General features: G+C 45.9%; 2 protein-coding genes across 5 annotated transcripts in view; both read left to right on the forward strand.

The window, feature by feature from the left end:
• The first annotated feature begins 3,152 nt into the window (after positions 1–3,152).
• On the forward strand, positions 3,153–13,847 carry NUP35 (nucleoporin 35). The gene is made up of 9 exons (XM_078595385.1): positions 3,153–3,325; positions 5,356–5,523; positions 6,004–6,116; positions 6,792–6,867; positions 7,421–7,571; positions 8,293–8,362; positions 8,827–8,955; positions 9,838–9,999; positions 10,631–13,847. Exons 1-9 carry the CDS (start codon positions 3,313–3,315, stop codon positions 10,706–10,708), a joined length of 960 nt encoding a protein of 319 aa, XP_078451511.1. The 5' UTR covers positions 3,153–3,312; the 3' UTR covers positions 10,709–13,847.
• A 3,422-nt stretch (positions 13,848–17,269) lies between these two features.
• LOC144719463 (uncharacterized) overlaps positions 17,270–20,202 on the forward strand; it is a 43,477-nt gene continuing 40,544 nt past the window's right edge. The window contains exons 1-2 of one of the 4 annotated variants that reach the window (XM_078595426.1): positions 17,270–17,492; positions 18,516–18,697. In XM_078595426.1, coding sequence (XP_078451552.1) covers positions 18,664–18,697 — 34 coding nt within the window. In that variant the 5' untranslated portion in view covers positions 17,270–17,492; positions 18,516–18,663. Of the gene's footprint in view, positions 17,550–18,515; positions 18,698–20,202 lie in introns of all 4 variants that reach the window. The other 3 variants (XM_078595397.1, XM_078595418.1, XM_078595407.1) reach the window with 3 other exon arrangements.

Below are 20,202 nucleotides of genomic sequence, written 5' to 3' on the forward strand. Positions count from 1 at the left end.
TATTCAATTATACTTGCTTTTTTACAGTTATAATGGCAGATGAGTGTGTGGACGGGCCCAAAATGTGCCCATGACCAACGTGGAGTTCTGCTCCAAGCTAAAGGAACACTTGGATTGGGGAAACACATCTGAGATCTCACTTTAATAAGAGTTGGTGTTGAGGAAGATGCATCACAATATAGCAGTGGCTTTTAACCTTTACTGAAGTCTTGCACTATTTCGGTTCTCAATTGTAAAAAAATGTATAATGTTAATCCATAGGTTTGATTAAACAAAGCAGTTGTTCTTATGTGCCCGGGCTGAAATTGTATTTCGATGATTTACCTTCTAAAACATCTGGCTTGTCTCGCACCCCCATAAAGGGCATCTCGGACCCCTAGGAGATGCGTGCTCCCGAGGTTAAGAAGCACTGCAATATAGGATGATGGCTGATGGACGAGGCTGATGATGGAAGGGCAGCTAAAGAAGGCAACCAGCCCATCCTGCGACTCTTACCCCCCAGCTCTGACCAGGCCCCAACCCCTGTCACCACTTAACCATTCCCACCTGTTCTAACTGTCGCCATAACTACACCATTTTAATAACCCCTTCACTTTATTTCAACCACTACAATTTTATAATGGTTGCAAAGCACATTGGAATAAGGTGCTACAGTGAGGGAAAAAAGTATTTGATCCCCTGCTGATTTTGTACGTTTGCCCAATGACAAAGAAATGATCAGTCTAAAATTTAAATGGTAGGTTTATTTGAACAGTGAGAGACAGAATAACAAATAAATCCAGAAAAACGCATGTCAAAAATGTTATAAATTGATTTGCATTTTAATGAGGGAAATAAGTATTTGACCCCCTCTCAATCAGAAAGATTTCTGGCTCCCAGGTGTCTTATACAGGTAACGAGCTGAGATTAGGAGCACACTCTTAAAGGGAGTGCTCCTAATCTCAGCTTGTTACCTGTACACACAAGCAATCAGATTCCAAACTCTCCACCATGGCCAAGACCAAAGAGCTCTCCAAGGATGTCAGGGACAAGATTGTAGACCTACACAAGGCTGGAATGGGCTACAAGACCATCGCCAAGCAGCTTGGTAAGAAGGTGACAACAGTTGGTGCGATTATTCGCAAATGGAAGAAACACAAAAGAACTGTCAATCTCCCTCGGCCTGGGGCTCCATGCAAGATCTCACCTCGTGGAGTTGCAATGATCATGAGAACGGTGAGGAATCAGCCCAGAACTACACGGGAGGATCTTGTCAATGATCTCAAGGCAGCTGGTACCATAGTCACCAAGAAAACAGTTGTTAACACACTACGCCGTGAAGACTGAAATCCTGCAGCGCCCGCAAGGTCCCCCTGCTCAAGAAAGCACAAACACATGCTCGTCTGAAGTTTTGCCAATGAACATTTGAATGATTCAGAGGACAACTGGGTGAAAGTGTTGTGGTCAGATGAGACCAAAATGGAGCTCTTTGGCATCAACTCAACTCGCCATGTTTGGAGGAGGAATGCTGCCTATGACCCCAAGAACACCATCCCCACCTTAGACCAAAATTCAGACATTTAATTTCTCAGTCAACTGTAGTCTGTCTAAACTGCAGCATACTATAAACACGTTCCTTCGGAGTGGGCAGGTAGGAACTTGGTTGGACAGCGCATTCGTGCACGACAGAAAGCTCGCGGTCACGTGACGCACTTCAACCAATCCGGGAGCGTACATGTTTGGGAGGGGCTATGTACGACAGACACATAATCCCCGGTGGGCAGTGTGGAACTGTTGTTCCTACCTGTATAAAGTACCCCTCCATATCAGTACAGTACCATATCTTGGTGAAAATCAATTCCTGCCAACGGAACACAGGTGGCAATTATCAGACAGATGGCACCCCTAACCTTAAGACTCGGAACCAAATGCAGGCAACCTTTAGGGTTCTCAGGGCTCATTCTCATGACTTCCAAGAGGGTCTTGCCAAGTTTCTGTGTGCTGTTCAGTATAAAATCAATTGAGTAATTTATCCGAAGCGTCACCAATTTTACGTACATTTTTAGTATTTTAAGGTAATGATATTTACGAATTACTTGAGTTTCTTGTTTTCGTATACATTGATTACTTAAAAAAAAAACATTCCTACCCAAGACCAACAGGGAAATCAGATGCGCCTTTGTGGCCGACTGGAACGCTCTCCTTCCGATATTTGGAAGCAACAGGGAGCTATGCACATCTAAATATAGATTGAAACCCATCGCTCTGGAACTGCTTTTAATGTTTCGTCTGTTGTCCTTCCCCCGCACCTCCAATTAGCACGGTTGGCTACGTACGGTTGCGAAAGAAGTTCAACATACATACGGTACATGTGGGAAATGTGGCTTTAGTGTCTAACTCATTTCTGTCAACCCATACAGTTTACCCGTATTCTTGAACAGGGAAATTGAGTTTTCAGGTTCATACGGTTTACAGCCGTTTCAAAATGGGCCATAAAAAAAAGTTTGTATTTTTGTTTGTGTTTCTCCCATTGTGATGGGACCTTGTAGGGTGACCGTTGAGATGTATAAGGGCACGGGGTGACCAACAAGGTCTGAATTTATCTGTAATAAGGTAGGACACTGATAAGGGGTTGACGTCTCTGCCAACTAAGGGACTCACAGATACAAGCATTGACCCCCGTTGCTTTCATGGCTTTTATGGCTTTATTTTGGTAATTTAAAAAAAAATTGGTTTGGCCATGTTTGTTTGTTGTAGTACGGAGTTAGACTGATGGCCTTAATCTAAGTTGTCTTGTGGTTGTTCTTGTTGTAGTTTGACTTGCATCCCACTGGGATTTTTGCACAGAGCGTTGGTGTTCGGTGTTTTTTCTGCAATATTTTGCTCTCTTTTCTTGGATTTTCTGTTTACACTTAGTCACATAGTCACTTTAAAATGTTTTCTTGTTCATGTTTTTGTTTTTTGTCTGTTGCGGTTGCAACCGATTCAAGAGCCGAATGGCTCACAGGGCTCTATCAAATAAATGAACTTGAAACTTGACCCCCCCTCCTCAGAGATCGAGAGCCGTGTGTGTCGACGTCACCACGTTTCGGCGCGTCGTGCGTGATGACGTCGCAGGGCGCGTCTGACGTCACCTCGTTGCCGGGTCCGGGTTCAGGGGTCACCGCGGTTCTCATTCAAAATCGGCGCCTGGGCGGGAAAAGCAGAGGCGCTAATTGGGGGGGTCTCGAGTTTTGCGAGAAAGAATATTGTCGTTCTATTTCCTTTTACCCCCCCACCACCACCCCCTCACTTTTCAATCCTTCAAGGTGCGGAGGGTCGTACAGAGACGCCATGGAGTTTGCGGGTGAGCTCCGGGGCGATGTTTAAAGTGAGGGTGTATGAATAGGCCCGAGGATTAGGGCCTACGACGAGGAGGCCTCGCGTCGCGCGGAGTTTTAACTCTGTGTAATTGTTAGCTGCGTTGTAGTTTGTCTTGTAGCAACTGGGCGACGACGCCAGGGACCAAGATGATGGTCTCATTCGCAAGAGTGATTTGGGGGCACGAGGCAATTGTTCGTATTATTGTACTCGTAGACTAGGAAATCGTTACCCGAGTGCCATTTTAATGTAACAGCAATAAACTCTTGTCACGCTATTACACGTAAAACAAAATTACACAACATTCTAATACTTTCCTCTTAATGACGAGAAGCTTGTAGGTGAGAAAACTACTTTAAAGCTATAAATGACAAGATGACGGCAACCGTTGACCGGTACACAAAGAACCCCGGGGAGATGCATGCTGTGAATGACGCTACAGAAAGATCAACACGTGGAGCAGAGAACATGCGCTATTCAGAGACACATTGTTAAGAAAAGCAAGTGGGGCATGGGCGCTATCGTCACGATAATGGATGATAGCTAACGTGCGAGACTGACTACTGAGTTGCAGCCAAATGCGGGAAACACGCCTCGGTAGACATTCACTGTAGAGACGGAAGCAATGAAATAATCAGCTCGTGTGCAGGTGCTAAGGCGGAGATGGTGACATCTTGGTAAGGGCTTCATCCAGCAGTGGATTGGTCATGGCTGTTAAGATAAGTGGGCTTGGCCAGTCGGAGAGCCATTGTTGACTTCCAACAGGGTAGTGCACTCAGCCTACCAACCATGAAGCGATGATTGGCTGATTTCACTTCCAGTTTTAGGATTTCTGCCTTTTCCAATTGTGGATACTGCACCACAAACACAAATTATCCCCGTATAGCCTTAACAGACTGCCGGAGCAAGTGCTGTTAGTGAGCAGCTAATGAAGGACAGATGTCACCAGCATATCAGCCGCCACCCAACCTTCCGTAACATCACCCGTTTACCACTAACCATCCACATCTACCACCCTGTTGCCTGTATTTTACCAAATAATATATATTTTTAAACGTCGATATAGAACGACATTTCAACATAAATGTTTAAACATTTAAATGAATAGTTAAAAAAACATTGATATAATACCACACTCCGGGTACAGTACTATTTATCAGCGTTAACTGCGTGTTATCTTCGAGACAATGGACTGCACCAGACCTTGTTGAAACGATGCAGAAGATGTTCGGCCACCTCCATCAGTCAGGAATATTGGGGGTTGCCGTCTAATTGTGACTGCTGTGAATTTGAAGTCGACATCACCAATCAATATCAAATACATTAAAGGAGGTACAAATGGAAAGCATCTTGTAACCCCAGACGCCATCAAATATATTTTTCAACTTAGCATACAAACTTGATTGGAAGCTTTCGTGACTGCAGGAATTACTCTTTGGTTCTTTCGGTAAAGTCACGTAGAAAGAAAATAAATAATAGAATACGACATTTCGATTGCAACACAAGCAATCGTCATCAGGTAGAAAACAAACCTAGTGAACTTAGAAATGCAATACAACACAGAGAGAGTCGGTTAACACGACAGTCAGCACCTTACCTGGTTGATTACGTTCTTCCAAAAATTGCTAAATTTGAGAGAAACTAAACACAGACACACACAGACAAACACACAAGCAGAGAGACAACACAGTGACACAGTGACACAGAGAGAGAGACACAACATGTGTCATCAGGTACAACATGTGTGTCTCTGTGTTGTCTCTCTGCTTGTATGTTTGTCTGTGTGTATCTGTGTTTAGTTTCTCTCAAATTTAGCAATTTTTGGAAGAACGTAATCAACCAGGTAAGGTGCTGACTGTCGTGTTAACCGACTTTACCAAAAGAACCAAAGAGTACTTAGCATACAGTTATAAACACGTCCATTGTTTTCCATATGACATACGAAAGAAAGACCACTTATTACCCACCCTGACCACCAATATCCATGCTTCAATCGCTCTCAATTTGCACGTGCAGGAGCAGAACCGATGACACTGGGCTCCCCCACGTCTCCCAAGACCGTGGTGGGAACACAGTTCCTGCCAGGCTTCCTCCTGGGGGACCTCCCGTCCCCAGCCACTGGGCAGCCGCGCTCGCACCACACCCCCACCACCGGCCTGGAGTTGCGCTCCTCTCCCTTCACAGGTACATACGGAGGATGGCATGCTACAACAGCAGAGGATTTACACAGCTTTCTGAAGCCAGGATCTCGGTGGAGCCAGCTCAGCGCTGTGATCTACAAATACCCGGCCACTTTCAGTAGACTGCATTTTGATGCCATGGTGGCGAGATGCTAATTCACTCGCCTGGTATGCAGGAGGTCGTGGGTTCGATACCGACCGTGATGCCTGTTTATTTGGAGTTTGCATATTCTCCCTTTGGTCGTGTGGATTTTTCTCCAGGTCCTCCAGGATTACCCTCCACATTTAGAAATGTGCGTTTAGAGTATTTGGCTGCGAGAGATCTGCACATGATTCGTCAAGTTATCATTTGTGGCCAGGTCGCTTCTGAAAAAGAGCTATATAGCTCAGTGGGCCTTACCTGGTGAAATAAAAATAGTTTAGTAAATATGTACTGGGAGCGATGCACATGAATCGGCCGCTGATTCTCTTGTTCTGTTCACAGGTCGCTCCACCCCACAAGCAGCTCTGCCTGTGACTAAGGACAAGAGTGGTGCCCCTCCTGTGCGCAGCCTCTACGATGACGTGCAGCCCTCGCCCCTGCAGGCTCGCACCAGGGTACGGGCACATCACTCTGCGTGCGATAAAGTATGCTATGAACACGCCCTTCAGTTCGTAACATAGCCTTTAGAAAGTGGTATGGAAGGAAAATGCAGTATGACCTACTCAGAGGAACTGCATACAACAACGACAGTGTGGATTCATATATATTCAATCGTTTCTCAAGTCCCTCGACAGAAATACTCAAATTAGAAACACTGTCGTGAAAACTAGTTTTAGTTTTGAAATGGAAATAACACTTTTTCCGTAGTACTTGTATCTAGCCACTGAACACAGTGCAAGCACCAACTAACGTTATAAGGGTTTACTATATCCATTGCTTTCACATTTAATACCACTTTCTTTTGTTACTTGGACAACAATTTGTTTTCTCAAAAAATAAATGACAAACTAAAATTTTTTATTATCACAAATTATGTTCCAAAGATTTTAAGTATTTTCTTAGTTGGAAACGAGATTTTGAATTATTAGATTTTATTTATCTTCAAAAGTATAGGAAATGGGTGTTATAAGTTAAAATCTATATTAACCGTACGCTTAATACAACTCCTTTGGCATTATTCCAGTCCTGTGTATATTTCGGCATCGAGTTAGGCATGTGTCTTGAGCTACCGCCTGTGGGATAAAGAATTTGTACAAAAAAGTCCACACAAGCTGTGTTTTACTTTGCAGATAAACACTTCGCTGCATCACACGCCGCTCTCTGGCAGTGTGGTCAGGACTCCGGGCTCCAACAAGACAGCTCTCGGTCTGAAAAAGTCACACTTGCAATTCACGCGAGGGCCATGTATAATTTATTTAAATCCTGACTGGGAACACTTGTTATTTTCAAGCTGTGAGAGATAGCTGACAATAACTCATGTTTCTCTTACATCGTTTATTTTCTTTAGCTGCTGCGGGAGTTCAGCAACGCGAAAACTGCGTGTTTAGCAAAAATACAATGTGCTAAAATACATGGCAAATAAATGAAAACAAAATACTTTTCTTGAGCATGGATTATTTTGATGTGGATGCAATGTGAATCAACAAATAAACTCGTAATTTTCTCTCCAGCACAAACACACATCTACTGTACATTGTCCATTTAATTAAATGCGTCTTAAACTGAACATTGCTGAGAGGCCGCTGAATGGCTCAAGGCAATTTGGCTGTATTTTTGTATTTAATATCATCTGTTGTTTGTCTTGCCCACGTGCAATCGCTGTATATATAAAATGTCTCTTACTGGATTCCACATTGATTGCTTTGCATAAGGGCAAGTAGAAATCCCCCGTTGCCATGTTTTGGTTGTTGCTGCACAGGTTCAAGCAGCCTCTTCAGTCCTGGAACAGTGCCCTTGTCACAGCCGCGCGCAACACCACCTTCGCCAGCCCAGCTGGATCCGTTCTACACACAGGGCGAGAGTCTGGTCTCCAGCGACACACTGGACCACACCTGGGTTACCGTCTTTGGGTGCGTCTTGCCTGCTCTGCCTCATATGGGCACCTCGGTGGCGAGATGTAACTACCTCGCCTGATATGCATGAGGTCGTGGGTTCGATCCTGACCCTCACACCTGTATATTTGGAGTTTGCATGTTCTCCCCGCGGTCATGTGGATTTTTCTCCCGGTCCTCCAGTTTTTCCCTCCATATTTAGAAACGTGTTTTAAAGCCTTTGGTTGCAATACATTTCCAGATGATAAGCCACTTCGTTGAGCTATCAGTTGTGGCCAGGTCACTTCTGAAAAATAAAGCTACATAGCTCAGTTGGCCTTACCAGGTAAAATAAAAAGGTTAGTTTATTAATATGTGGACCATTGTTAGAGCTCACACTCTCGAAGGGTTTACATCTGCACGTTCACGGATGTATCGTAACCAAACTTAAATTGGTCTAAGTGGGCTTTGACAGGACACGTCGCTGTAAGGGATGATGGCCATTGGGCGAATGTCAGCCACCGAGGAGATGGGTCGATTGAAATCAGCTCATGCGTTGGTGCTGGGTGCATTGTTATGCAGGACCAATGTTGGTGACAGCTTCTTAACGAGGCCTTTGTTTATTGGTAGATGGCGCCCTTAGAATGTGTGGCCTTGTTTCTTGTTGCTTTTTTTTGGTAGAGAACACCTATGGCAACATTACAACTGATACGTGGTCACTGAGGCTTTGACTTAAGCACGTGCTGTTTTCTCTTCACAGGTTCCCACCTGCATCTGCCTCTTACATTCTCATGCAGTTTGCTCAGTATGGGAACATCCTCAAGCATGTGGTGAGTTGATTTAAGTGATTGTTCACTCCCAACCCTATTTCTAGTGATGTTGGTTGCCAACTCTGTGATCCCAGCCTGAGGAGCCAATTTATTGCTTATGGTGATGTTTGCCACTTTTCAACTTAATACGTTGGTTCGTCATTTGGATGACTAGTTTATATTTCTCTGGATTTCAGCTAGCTGACGTCGAGAGAAATTAGCAAGGTAGGACTGCAGCCAGACGGGGCAGGCACCAGCTATCACCCACAGACAACAACTAACAGAGATTAACAGCCGCTAGATGGAGAATCTGCAGCTGAAGGGAATGCACAGCAGTCCTTTCAGATAACGTGTCCTTTTTAGATATTATTTTGCTGCAGCCAATACAGTCTGTTAAGTTTTATATTTCTCCATAACAGCATTTTACCTAATCAAGCAACACCCCAGAAGCATGTGGTTAATGGGAGTCGTGTGAACGTATGCAGATGTCGAGCAGCGGGAACTGGATGCACATTCAGTACCAGTCGACCCTACAGGCGCGGAAGGCACTAAGCAAAGACGGCAAGGTCTTTGGGGAATGCATCATGGTGGGAGTGAAGCCGTGCATAGAGAAGGTACGGCGGAGTGCGGCATCTTGAGTGTCAATGGCAGTCGCGTGTTTTATTGTTCCTATGCTAGGTGTGGCTTTAGCCAGTTATTCAGTGGCCTTTAGCAAGCCGTAATGCAATTTGACGCCAGTATTTTACACCTCAGCAACTGTTTTCGCTGTGGTTGTCCCCACCTGATGAAGGACGCTTGTGTTGCGCCCGAAACGTGATTTAATTTATTTTTTATTTTATTTTCACCTACGTGATTTTCACCTACGTGACTTTACCGAAAGAACCAAAGAGTATGGATCCTTGCAGTCATGAAAACTTCTAATCTAGAAGTATTTGATCGTTTCACATTTAATACGAACGTATTTGTTTAGTATTGCTTTTGGATGATTGAAGATTTTGTCTTACTCAATAGCTACTAATGGATAAAATATTAATATGTCAATTAAAAAATTGGTCATCGGAATTTTCTTAAATGTAATTATCATTAGGGTCCATGATGTCAAGTGCACGTTCTAACTCTAATTCTCTACTCTCTCTGTGGCCTCTGTTTGTCTCTTAAGAAGAAGGGCCATTGCCAATTATATTTTTTCTTTTAAAGGCAATGCGTTGCATTCTCTTGAGATGATTCTGATTATCGTTCACGACCAATAACAGTGGCGATTATTTGAACTAGTCTTGGGCCTCCCCTAGGTCGACCTGGTATGGTGTGTAAACATCAGACTTGAAAGACAAAGGTGGCCGAGCATGGTGTTGGCCAGCCACCCTCTGGTGTGCCACAGTGCCGGCCTTCATAGCTGCCTCGCTAACAGCACTTGCCCCAACAGTGTGTTTGAAGGCTATGTGGGGGAGGATCTTTGTTGTTGTGTGCTCGGACACTGTATGCGTTGGGTGTCTCAGAACGTGATGGAGAATGGAGAGGCACACGGCTACCCGCCTCTCTCGGGCTTCACCACCCCCGTGCAACCCCACGCAGCCACCCCCGTCCCCATCGCGTCTACGACACCGCGGCCCTCCACCATGCGTCCCATGACCGGGCGAATCACCACGAACGACCTGCAGGTGACGCCGCAAGTGCACGAACACGTGGGAGTTGCACAACATGCTCTTGGTGTCCAATATGGTTGGGCTCGTTGGAATGCTTCTTCAGGCTGTGGCAAGTGAAAGTATGTCTGTGGCACACATTCCTTAGGTAGGTTTTAAAAAAAAATCTTTGTTTACAGCTGTGTCTGTTTCCCCCCTGTATTTTACATTTCCTCCAGCCCAAGTCTCACATGCAAAGCCGATTTATTGTCACTATGGGATCATTTATTGTGAATGTGTTGGAGAAATACTCGAGCAGTAATGCATGCCTGCTTTGCATATTTTTTACTTTATTTATAGCGTGTTGTTCGTGCACATTAACATTTCAAGAATTTTTTTTTATTTTAAAGAACGACAAATAAAAATCTATTTAGGAATATTTTTTTCTGATTGCTTTTAAGCTGCTCCGTTTTTACACGGTAGCCCGCTCTTGTGAATACTCCAATTGTGAAATTATTTTTGAGCTTCAGTTTACAGATCCGTCATCGTTAATAATGTATTGTCTATGGAATCCCCTGATCGGCTGTACATGGGCTAGTTTTTGTTGCTTTGAGCTGGAGATGTAACAGGTTTAACGTGAACGTCTTTCGTGTGCTTTGTTGCTGCACAGGTGGTGAACGACAAGCAGGTGCTCAGCAAGGATGATGGCATTCTCTCCAAGGCACTGGAGTATGTCTTTGGCTGGTGACCCTTGACCTTTCGGTAGCCAAAACTGCAGCCGTGGTTCACATTCATTTTAAAAACATGAACAGACGCGCCGCGCACGCACACACACAAACGTACAACTACATACACAGACATCGATGTTGACACTGGTCCGCTTGAGGAGGGAATCCGACCTTCATAGCTATCATGAGCTGGATTAATTGAGTTACATGCAATGAGACTGAACTTCCCAAATGCTTGGACCCATGTTGTAACAAAGCCTGTGTGTTTTTTACTATTACACTGTACTCCCAATATAAATTTTGCAAAACTAAATAACTGTTACTGGAGCTCCATGCTGCTGGAGGGTTATGGGGGGAGGGGTTCAGAAATGTTGTGAAAGGCTTGTTAAGATTGTCCCAAAATGAAGTCCCGTCGAGCATCTTGATTCCTGCTTATTATCATTGCAATTTCTATTTTTCTGTCCCTATTTACAAAAATGGACAAGAGGTCGCACACAACCCCGAGTTTATCGTTGAGCAGATAACAACTGCTGCCTCTGCAAAGTTGGATGGACATGCGTGTGCCGGTGGGTGTATTAATCGGTGTTTTCGTCCAGACAAAGCGGACACGGGAGGAAGTGAAAACCTTACTATCTGCTCACCCACTGGTGCATATGGGTGGGCGGTTGCAGCTGCATTTATTTGGTTGTCAAGAACCAAAATGTAGGTTAATTTTCATCGTTATTGGCCACTATCATTGCCATTGTAAGTGAAAGCCACACGCATGTTGTTTTGCCTGAGAAAGGGACATAACGATGATTGAGGCAGGCCAGGCGCAATTATGGGATGCTCTTAAGATCACCGGGCGACAATAGTCGTAATTGGCTGCGTACATAACTTTTTTTATATGGTAATGTTATTGACAAGCCTGTTTTGTGACATGGATTTGAATTATAAGTGGAATTCTCTCAGAAATCGAATAGAAACCACACTAAGTATACGTTGGTTCGAGAAAGCATCCCGTACATGTGTAATTGTAAAATTGTATTTTTGCAACACAGAAAAAATATAACACCTCTCTATTAGTCAAGTTTATTGGCTTCTCTCTGTTCCTATAAGTTTGCTTTAGGCCAGTGTCACTTAGGCCACTGAATTGTTCACTCATCTTGAGCTTTGTCTCCCAATTTCTCGGTATTTGTTTCGACTTCAGAAAAGTGTCTCCAGTGTGCCTTGTCTAAACCATTTCTCAAAGACCTATTCCGACATCCGTCTGTTACAACTGAAATCACTGCTGGACACTCGCTTTAGCAGTGTTGTTACAGCTTTGGAATCCAGTTTATAGAGGCAGCAGTTATTGTTCTTGTGACCGCCAGAATTCGAATATTTGAAACCACTGCTGATTTCTCGAGGCTTGTGCCGCTGAAACAAAACTTTGAGCTTCATCTCGGTCCCATTGTCTTTGGGCTGCTCGGGGAGAAAAGAAATCTTATTTTAATTACTACAGAGAACACTTACAGCCTTTGTTATGCCATACAGCTTGTGACAACTCATTCTATCCGCTTGGGTTAACTACTCGAAAGCAACACTTCCCCTAAGCTGCATTAAAGTAATGGGAGTTTTAAAAAACATCTTATAATAGATATTGTGAAAGAAGCCGATGGATGGTAACAAAACTACGCTCCCACTTATGGTGTACCGCCTTATCTCCGCTTATGTGCAGCGGCAAATGTTGCCGTGTCGCGTTGGATACCAGGGAGTGTTTTTCCATGCTGGAGGATGTGGGTCTGATGCGGTACAACAGCAGAGCTGTCGGTTGAATGTTTCTATACCTAATTCGGGGCAATCTTTTCTATGTTTTTATGCCTTTGTGAGTGCTAACAAACGGTTGTTTAAATCGACATCTTCAGCTCGACAGTATGCATGTTTGTGTAAATACAATTATGTTATTAAGCTTTAAGCATGCCCAACAACCACACTCACAGCTGGCATTCTGCAGGCAGCTGTGGATGGGGATGTCCTGCGCGTGCTTTCAAGAGCATTTCTTTTCTCACAAACGCCATTACCTCCGTTGAGAATGAACCATGTGAATATAACTTTAGGTTTATAATCAAAATGGCCTGTTTTAAAATTCATACTTAGTAAAATATGGGGGGGGGGAGTTTGAATCTTGGAAAAACATGAATTAAAAACCATGCATGAGTGAATTTTTTATTTGTTAATTCAATTTAATAGTGACATTGGATTGGTAATATGGCACATGGATGGAAAAAACCCGATTTTTCCAGCGGCAGGCATCGGGTTTTTTCTTTAATACAATTAAAAACCCGATTTTGGGGAATTAACACCTGGTTTTATGAATACGAAACTGATAGGCTTAGGCTGCTTCCTCGTCGGTGCTGCTATCGTGCTCGGGGCCGTCGGGCACGGGGTAGTCGTAGAATGCGGCGGGCAGGTTGGTCTTGATGAACACGAGCTTATCCACAATCGTGGGCGCCAGTGAGTTCCTTAGCTTGGAATGGATGAAGCCCATCGTTGAGAAGTGCGGTTTTGCAATTAGAACCAATTAAACCGGATTTCTCCCAATCTCAGATCGGGTTTAATATAAAAAGACAATTAAACCCGATTGTAAAAAACCCGACTGTGCCACCCTTGATATGGCATGGGTAGGTAGACATTGCTCTGTAGATGGACATCATGTTAGATGGTTCTCATGCTATTTTTCTGGACAAACCAGATTAATACTGCTGCACATCCTCCCCATGCAATAGAGATGTGTGGTTTCTAAGTGAACATTCACGATCCCGTTATTTTACAAAGGCTATTTGATCAATTGGAAGCATAATTAATCGTGTGTCTACAAACTGACACACATGCTAAAGCAGCGCCGATTCATCTACCAGTGACTGAGCATCCAACGTTGACGGGGATTTACAGGAATACGTTTACATTTCACTGTGATGCTGCCAACCACCTGTGTTTCTGTTGTAATCGCCGAAGTGTTTACGTCAACATCGGAACATTGTCTCGACTTGGCATAGATGGGCCGAGAGAATTGATTGTAATGCTTTCATCCTTACCGTCCCCACTGTACATTTGGTCAGATTTTGCTGAAGGGGTGGGAGTTTTTAACTGCACAATGTATATTTATGTTACGTCAACATTAAAGATTGATTGACTTCAGTTGGTGGTGATTACTTTTGGGATTTATTGTGTGGGTTTTATACAGCTGTGCGTTTTTAGGGCTTAATCAGTGTTTGCATTTGTGCTTGAGACCTAACGTTTACCTTTAACGTGATCCATGGCAGTCACGTGTGGAGTAGGCAGAACCGGCACACACGCATAATAAGTAATGGCCAGATATTTAATCTTTCGTAAGCACTTCATGCCTTAAATTCTTAGGTTTGTAAATTGTGTATTTGGTCTAACAGAACTTTGCCGCTATTACAAAGTATATTTCACGTGAGAGACCTGGACATTTATCAACTATTCTACAAATTATAATTGATCTGATTTACTTGAAATGGGAACATGCAGAGAATAGTTGTTTTCTTTTTTCAAGTCATGTGTGAATTGACATTCTTTTTAAATCCTTTATATTAAGTTCGCTTGCTTGCTTACGACCGTGCAAATCTTTCGGTCGTTTTTTAACCCACTTCCCGGGATCCAATCGAGCTGACATTTTCCACACAGACTCGTTGTGCGTGACAATTAATGTTCGTGAAATTTTTTTTCCAAAATTGTACACTTTTTAGGTAAAAAAAAAAAATTCATATTTAATTTAAAATACCAATGTGATAAAATGAAACTCTTACTCAAGAAAAACAGAAATGAATAATAAAATAAAACCGATGCCACGCATATAAAGGCTTTATAGTGAAAAACTTTGTTTTTACGGGTTCATTTTTCAACTTGCTCTGCTCTGTAATAGCCGTTGTCAATAATGGATTTACAGGTACTTGTGGGATGACAGTTATAAACGCACTCTGTTTTTGCAGTGTCAGCGCAAGGCCTCTGGGACACGCCATGGGTGAAAAAAACCCGATTTTTCCAGCAGCAGGCATCGGGTTTTTTTCTTTAATACAATTAAACCTGATTTCGGGGAATTAAAACCTGGTTTAATGAATACGAAACTGATCCAAGGCTTAGGCTGCTTCCTCGTCGGTGCTGCTATCGTACTCGGGGCCGTCGGGCACGGGGTAGTCGTAGAATGCGGCGGGCAGGTTGGTCGTGATGAACACGAGCTTCTCCACAATCGTGGGCGCCAGTGAGTTCCTTAGCTTGGAATGGATGAAGCCCATCGTTGAGAAGTGCGGTTCTGCAATTAAAACCAATTTAACCGGATTTCTCCCAATCTCAGATGATCGGGTTTAATTTAAAAAGACAATTGAATCCGATTGTAAAAAAACCCGACTGTGCCACCCTTGGGACACGCGATTAATAATCTCAAAGCTGCGCAGTAACATCATCCATGATCAATCCGGTGATGATACCGCCCAGCTGCTGCACGGGTGCACGGTTCGAATTTTGCGGCCACCCTGGTTACTTCTGCGGTGTGTAATAACCATTCAACAAAACAAAAACATGCCACCCGTTTCACAGTGGACGTTAAAGATGCCGTGGCGTAATTCGCAAGAGTAGGCCACTGCTGGTGCCATGGTCCATATTCGAAAATTACCTGCAAATTCTTATTTGAATCTACGCCACGGCAATTATCGCCCCTTGTTGCCAAAACTTGACAGGATCCACCCCCCACCTTGAAAAAGACGTGGTGAGGCTTTCTTGGCAAAACAAGCGTTATAATAACGAATCTACTGCTTACTGTTGTGTGACTCAAACTCGGGTCGCCGGGTTCATAGCGCAGTGCGCGCTAACCACTGCGCCACCGCTCTCCACACACTTCACACGATACCTCGTGAAAGACCCTACGCAGGAGATCTTTCGGCTTTGATATTCCACGAAGCTCATGGTCCACCCTAAATCGCATCCGCACAGACTATGGCGGATGCGGAAACATGATGCACAAATGGGAAATAAAATAAAAACTCTGCAGTATGTGACTGTGTTCATCCAGAGCAGACCGTATACAACATATAACAGTTCAATGCCAGAGCCACAAATACGAAGAAGACAGCGATGATGCAACTCTGCTGCTCCAGGCAGCGGTTTTCTGGGCTCCACCACCTGAATGAGAAATTGTAGTCGTTGCACTGCATCTACATCGGCCATACGAAAGAAGAAGTCGAGGATTGCACACATCCTGCAAAAGCCTTCAAGCACGAACTCAAAAGAAGAAGTGCTCACGTCAACGACCGCGCGCGCCTGTGCCTCGTTTTAAACGAGACACCTTGAAGCTAGGAGATGAGTAACCACTGTCCATAGTTCCAACCCCCCTCTTGTGTTGCTGCTTTACAAGGCTCTGACTGCGGTTTGACCCATGCGTTGTGCCCGGAATGTCTCTTCACAGGCAACACGACCGAGAGACAGAAACACAAATTTATACTGGTAGGAACCTCTTGGTTACACCAGCCCACAGGGGATTATTGTGTCCGTCCGTCCGTCGTGCAGGGAGGGGCTGGGTAGGGAGGGAGGGGCTGGGTGGGGAGGGTGGGGAGGGGCTGGGTGTGGAGGGAAGGGTGGGGAGGGGCTGGTTGGGGAGGGTGGGGAGGGGCTGGGTGGGGAGGGTGGGGAGGGGCTGGGTGGGGAGGGTGGGGAGGGGCTGGGTGTGGAGGGGCTGGGTGGGGAGAGGCTGGGTGGGGAGGGTGGGGCTGGGTGGGGAGAGGCTGGTCACATCGTGGTGCCCTTGTAAAACTCAACGTTTAACCTACTCACGCCGGCTTGTGCCCGCCCTCAGTCGGGCATATTTGCGGAATACACCACGCCGCCGTTGACCCTGGCCATTGACAGAGCCATCCAACGTTCCTACCAGCTCCCTCCGCAGGAATGTGTTTGGCCCATTATCCCCTAATCATGACCCCCCCACACCTACCTCCGCTGAAATTGAGGGGTTCGGCACAAATCGCATTTTCTGAGTAGATAATTCTTCTAGAGTTCTGTGGTGTGTGTATTGTGGGGGGTTATACTATGCTGTGGTGAGCGCGCTGTGCTACGAGCCCGGCGACCCGAGTTCGATTTGCGCTCACGGTCAACACCAGTGACGGTTATCTGAACCGGTCCTGAGCCCCACCCTCTAGGTCGACTCAGCCTCAACTCAGTAACCTGATGCGATGCGTAAACATTCGCCACGAGGGAAAAGACAAAGGCGTTCGGACGTGGTTCTGTCCAGCCCCACCCCTTCGTGTGCCGTGCCAAGCCTTCATAGGGCGGCGCTCTCCACGCTCACCCAAGGAGAGTATTTCTCAAGGCTATCCGGGGGGGATCTTCGTCTTTTGTGTGGTCCCCGTGTGTGGTGTGAGACAAAACTGAAAACCCGTTCCTCCGCACGGCGTGGGGCTCGGCGTGATTGGCGAAGTGGCCGAGTGCAGGAGGAGATGGTGACGACCAGGGTGAGGGTGTGTGGGGGGTGGTGGCTGGATGAATGGATGGAGGTGGTGGTGGTGGGGGCGGGCGATGGGGAGGGACCGTGAGTCGGAGCGCAGGTGAAGAAGCCCCGACGCTGATCCAGTTATCGCAGCGGCCGTGACGAGGAGGAGGAGGGTCCCAAGGGCGGCAATCAACGAGAGAGCACTCGGGGAAGACGGCACAGCCGAGTGAACGGCGGGGTGGTGGGGGAAGGTGGGTAGACGGGCAGCAAAGGCGTCCATGTGACGGCGCGCAGGTGACGTGAACGCGCGAGAGAAGCCTGTACGAGAGAGAGAGAGCTCAAAGGTGAGAGCGCAAAGTTGAGAAGGCTGCAGGTCGGGTGTACAGGTGTTTAGCGCGCAGGTAAAGTGTACGGGTGAAAACACACAGGGTGGAATGTACAGGTGAGAATACACAGAATGTACAGGTGAGAACACACATGGTGGCATGTACAGGTGAGAATATACAGGGTCGCATGTACAGGTGAGAATACACAGAATGTACAGGTGAGAACACACAGGGTGTAGATGAGAACACACAGGGTGTACAGGTGAGAATACACATGGGCTCACGTACAGGTGAGAATACACAGGTGGAGTGTACAGGTAAAAGAACACATGGTGCATTGTACAAGTAAAAACACAGGTTCGAGTGTACAAATCAAAAAAACACAGGGTGGAATGTACGGGTGAGAACACAGGGTGTACAGGTGAGAATACACAGGTAGAGTGTACAGGTGAGAACACACAGGATGTTAAGGTGAGAACACACATGGGCTCACGTACAGGTGAGAATACACAGGTGGAGTGTATAGGTAAAAGTACACATGGTGCATTGTACAAGTAAAAACACAGGTTCGAGTGTACAGATGAAAAAAACACACAGGTTGGAATGTACGGGTGAGAATACACAGATAAGAACCCGCATGTCAAATCAAGCATCGGCCCAGCGTTAGTTGTAGGGTTGCAGTTCCTGGCAGATGTATTCGATCACTGAACATATGAGTGGGTGTGTGTTTGAGTGAGCGTAGTGCTGTCTCAGCGGTTTGCATTTCGTATGCACACCATGCATTGGTTAAGTTGTTGTGAGTTCAGTTCGTCGCCACTTGGAGGAAGGAGGCAAGCAGTGAGCTCAGTGCAGACGCCACGAGCTATAGCCGCTGCACACGCAGCCCAGGGTCAACACAGACTCTACTGGAGCCACACACAGGCTACTTTATACACTAGTCATTCTGTACAAACAATCGCAACCCAGGCTATGTCGTAGAGGAGCTGCCGGGCTACTGATGCCAATCATGGGCGACCTTCTCTCCGCACTGGCTTGATACAGATGCAGAACCAGATCCAGCCCAGGTACTGAATTCCAGTTCAAGACTCGGTGCTGGAGGGGGAAGTAACCAGTTGAAGAGCGGGTGCTGGAAAGACGGACCAGGTTCCGGACCATTTTGGGAGATAAAGCGACCAGGGGCGGTCCCGTCATGCGCACCGCAAACTCCTTACCACATCCTGCAGGTAATGCAAGAACCTCGATGTGGATGGATTTTGACTTTAAACTTTCGTGACTGCGGGAATTAATATTCTTGGTTCTTTCGGTAAAGTCACGTAGATAGAAAAGTATTATTTTCTATTTATTATTTAAATGTAAAATTATTTTTTCTTTTTGTAGTTTATTTTCTACGTGACTTTACCGAAAGAACCAAGAATATCGATGTTGGATGAATTTTGAGTTCATCGTTTTGTGGAAAAGCTAAGTAAACTCTGTGACAGAGTCATTTGAGTTCTTGGTGGAAGTGCACTTGCTTGTGAAGTTTTAACGAATTCCAAAGTGCTCGTTTGATTACCAGACAAGGCGGGACCATATTCGCGGTTGCGAACGTACAACTGTAATTACATAACGATCTACTTTACTGTACGGTGATGCGTGTCCATCCATGCCTCGAGTCTTTCAGTCACAGCCCACGAATCTGACCTCGATATTAGGAAACATTTGACAGCGCTTTTGTCAATCCACTATTGGATGAAATGCATTACCCAAGGCCAGGCAAGACCTGTTCTAACTTCTAATGTCACTCGCCGCTGCTGCCACTGAGCCGTGGTCTGGAGTTAAACTCGGGATGGCGGGTTCACGGCGCTGTTGTTTGACCAGGAAACAAAATGTACATCGAGTCTGCGCCGAACTTGTTCTGTGAAACGTGACAATTGGAATGGTGGTGTGCTGCTGCTGCTGCGTGCTGTGTGTGTGTGGAAGTCACGTTGTGTTGTGTCTGGAGGAGAGGTGTGCGGAGTGGTCGTGTAGCGGTTAGCCACTGGGGAGACAAAGGCGGCCGGGCGTGGCGCTGGCCACCCACCCCTTGGCCTTAATTGGTTCTCGCTAACAGCACTTGCCCCAACAGTCTGTTAAGGCTATACGGGGCATCTTGGTCTTCGGAGGGGAGGTGTGATGCTGTGTTTCGGGGTGTGTGGAGGTGTGATGCTGCGTCTGATTCACGGGTGAACCGCAGTGCCCCTCTGTAACTATGGGTGGGGTAGGGTGTCGGGTGGTGGTGGTGGTGTGGGTTGCATTGTGCATTGCGCAGAGGCAAGAGTCATCCCGACCCAAACACAACAACAACAACCGCCATTCGCAACTAAGTGGCGATGACATCACCATGACGCTTGTGCCAGGCCATGTGCACCTTGAGGCCACGTGAAGTGTCGAACGCCCACTGGCAGGAGGTCACGGGGCAGACCCAGCAGGTGCCACGGGTCGACTGACTGAGATGACCGAGATGACTGGCTGATGAACCACCTGTGCCCCCCCTACTGTGCCAACTTGTTGTGCTTTAGCCACCCGTCGCTCCAAACACAGCACACACACAGAGATACACGCCTTCCCCGGTCACGGCGTTCCGCCACCGTCTGGCTCTCTATTCCCTTTGTTTGTGCAACATTGTTCTCAGGAAACGTGTCACCTCCTCTCGCCAGCACTGTTCGCTTCACAGCCGCGACAGTGGAGGCCCCAACGCTGCCAAGCTTTC

Source organism: Lampetra planeri, chromosome 1 (genome assembly GCF_965212315.1).
Source record: "Lampetra planeri chromosome 1, kcLamPlan1.2.h2, whole genome shotgun sequence".
In the NCBI taxonomy this organism is placed as follows: Eukaryota; Metazoa; Chordata; class Hyperoartia; order Petromyzontiformes; family Petromyzontidae; genus Lampetra; species Lampetra planeri.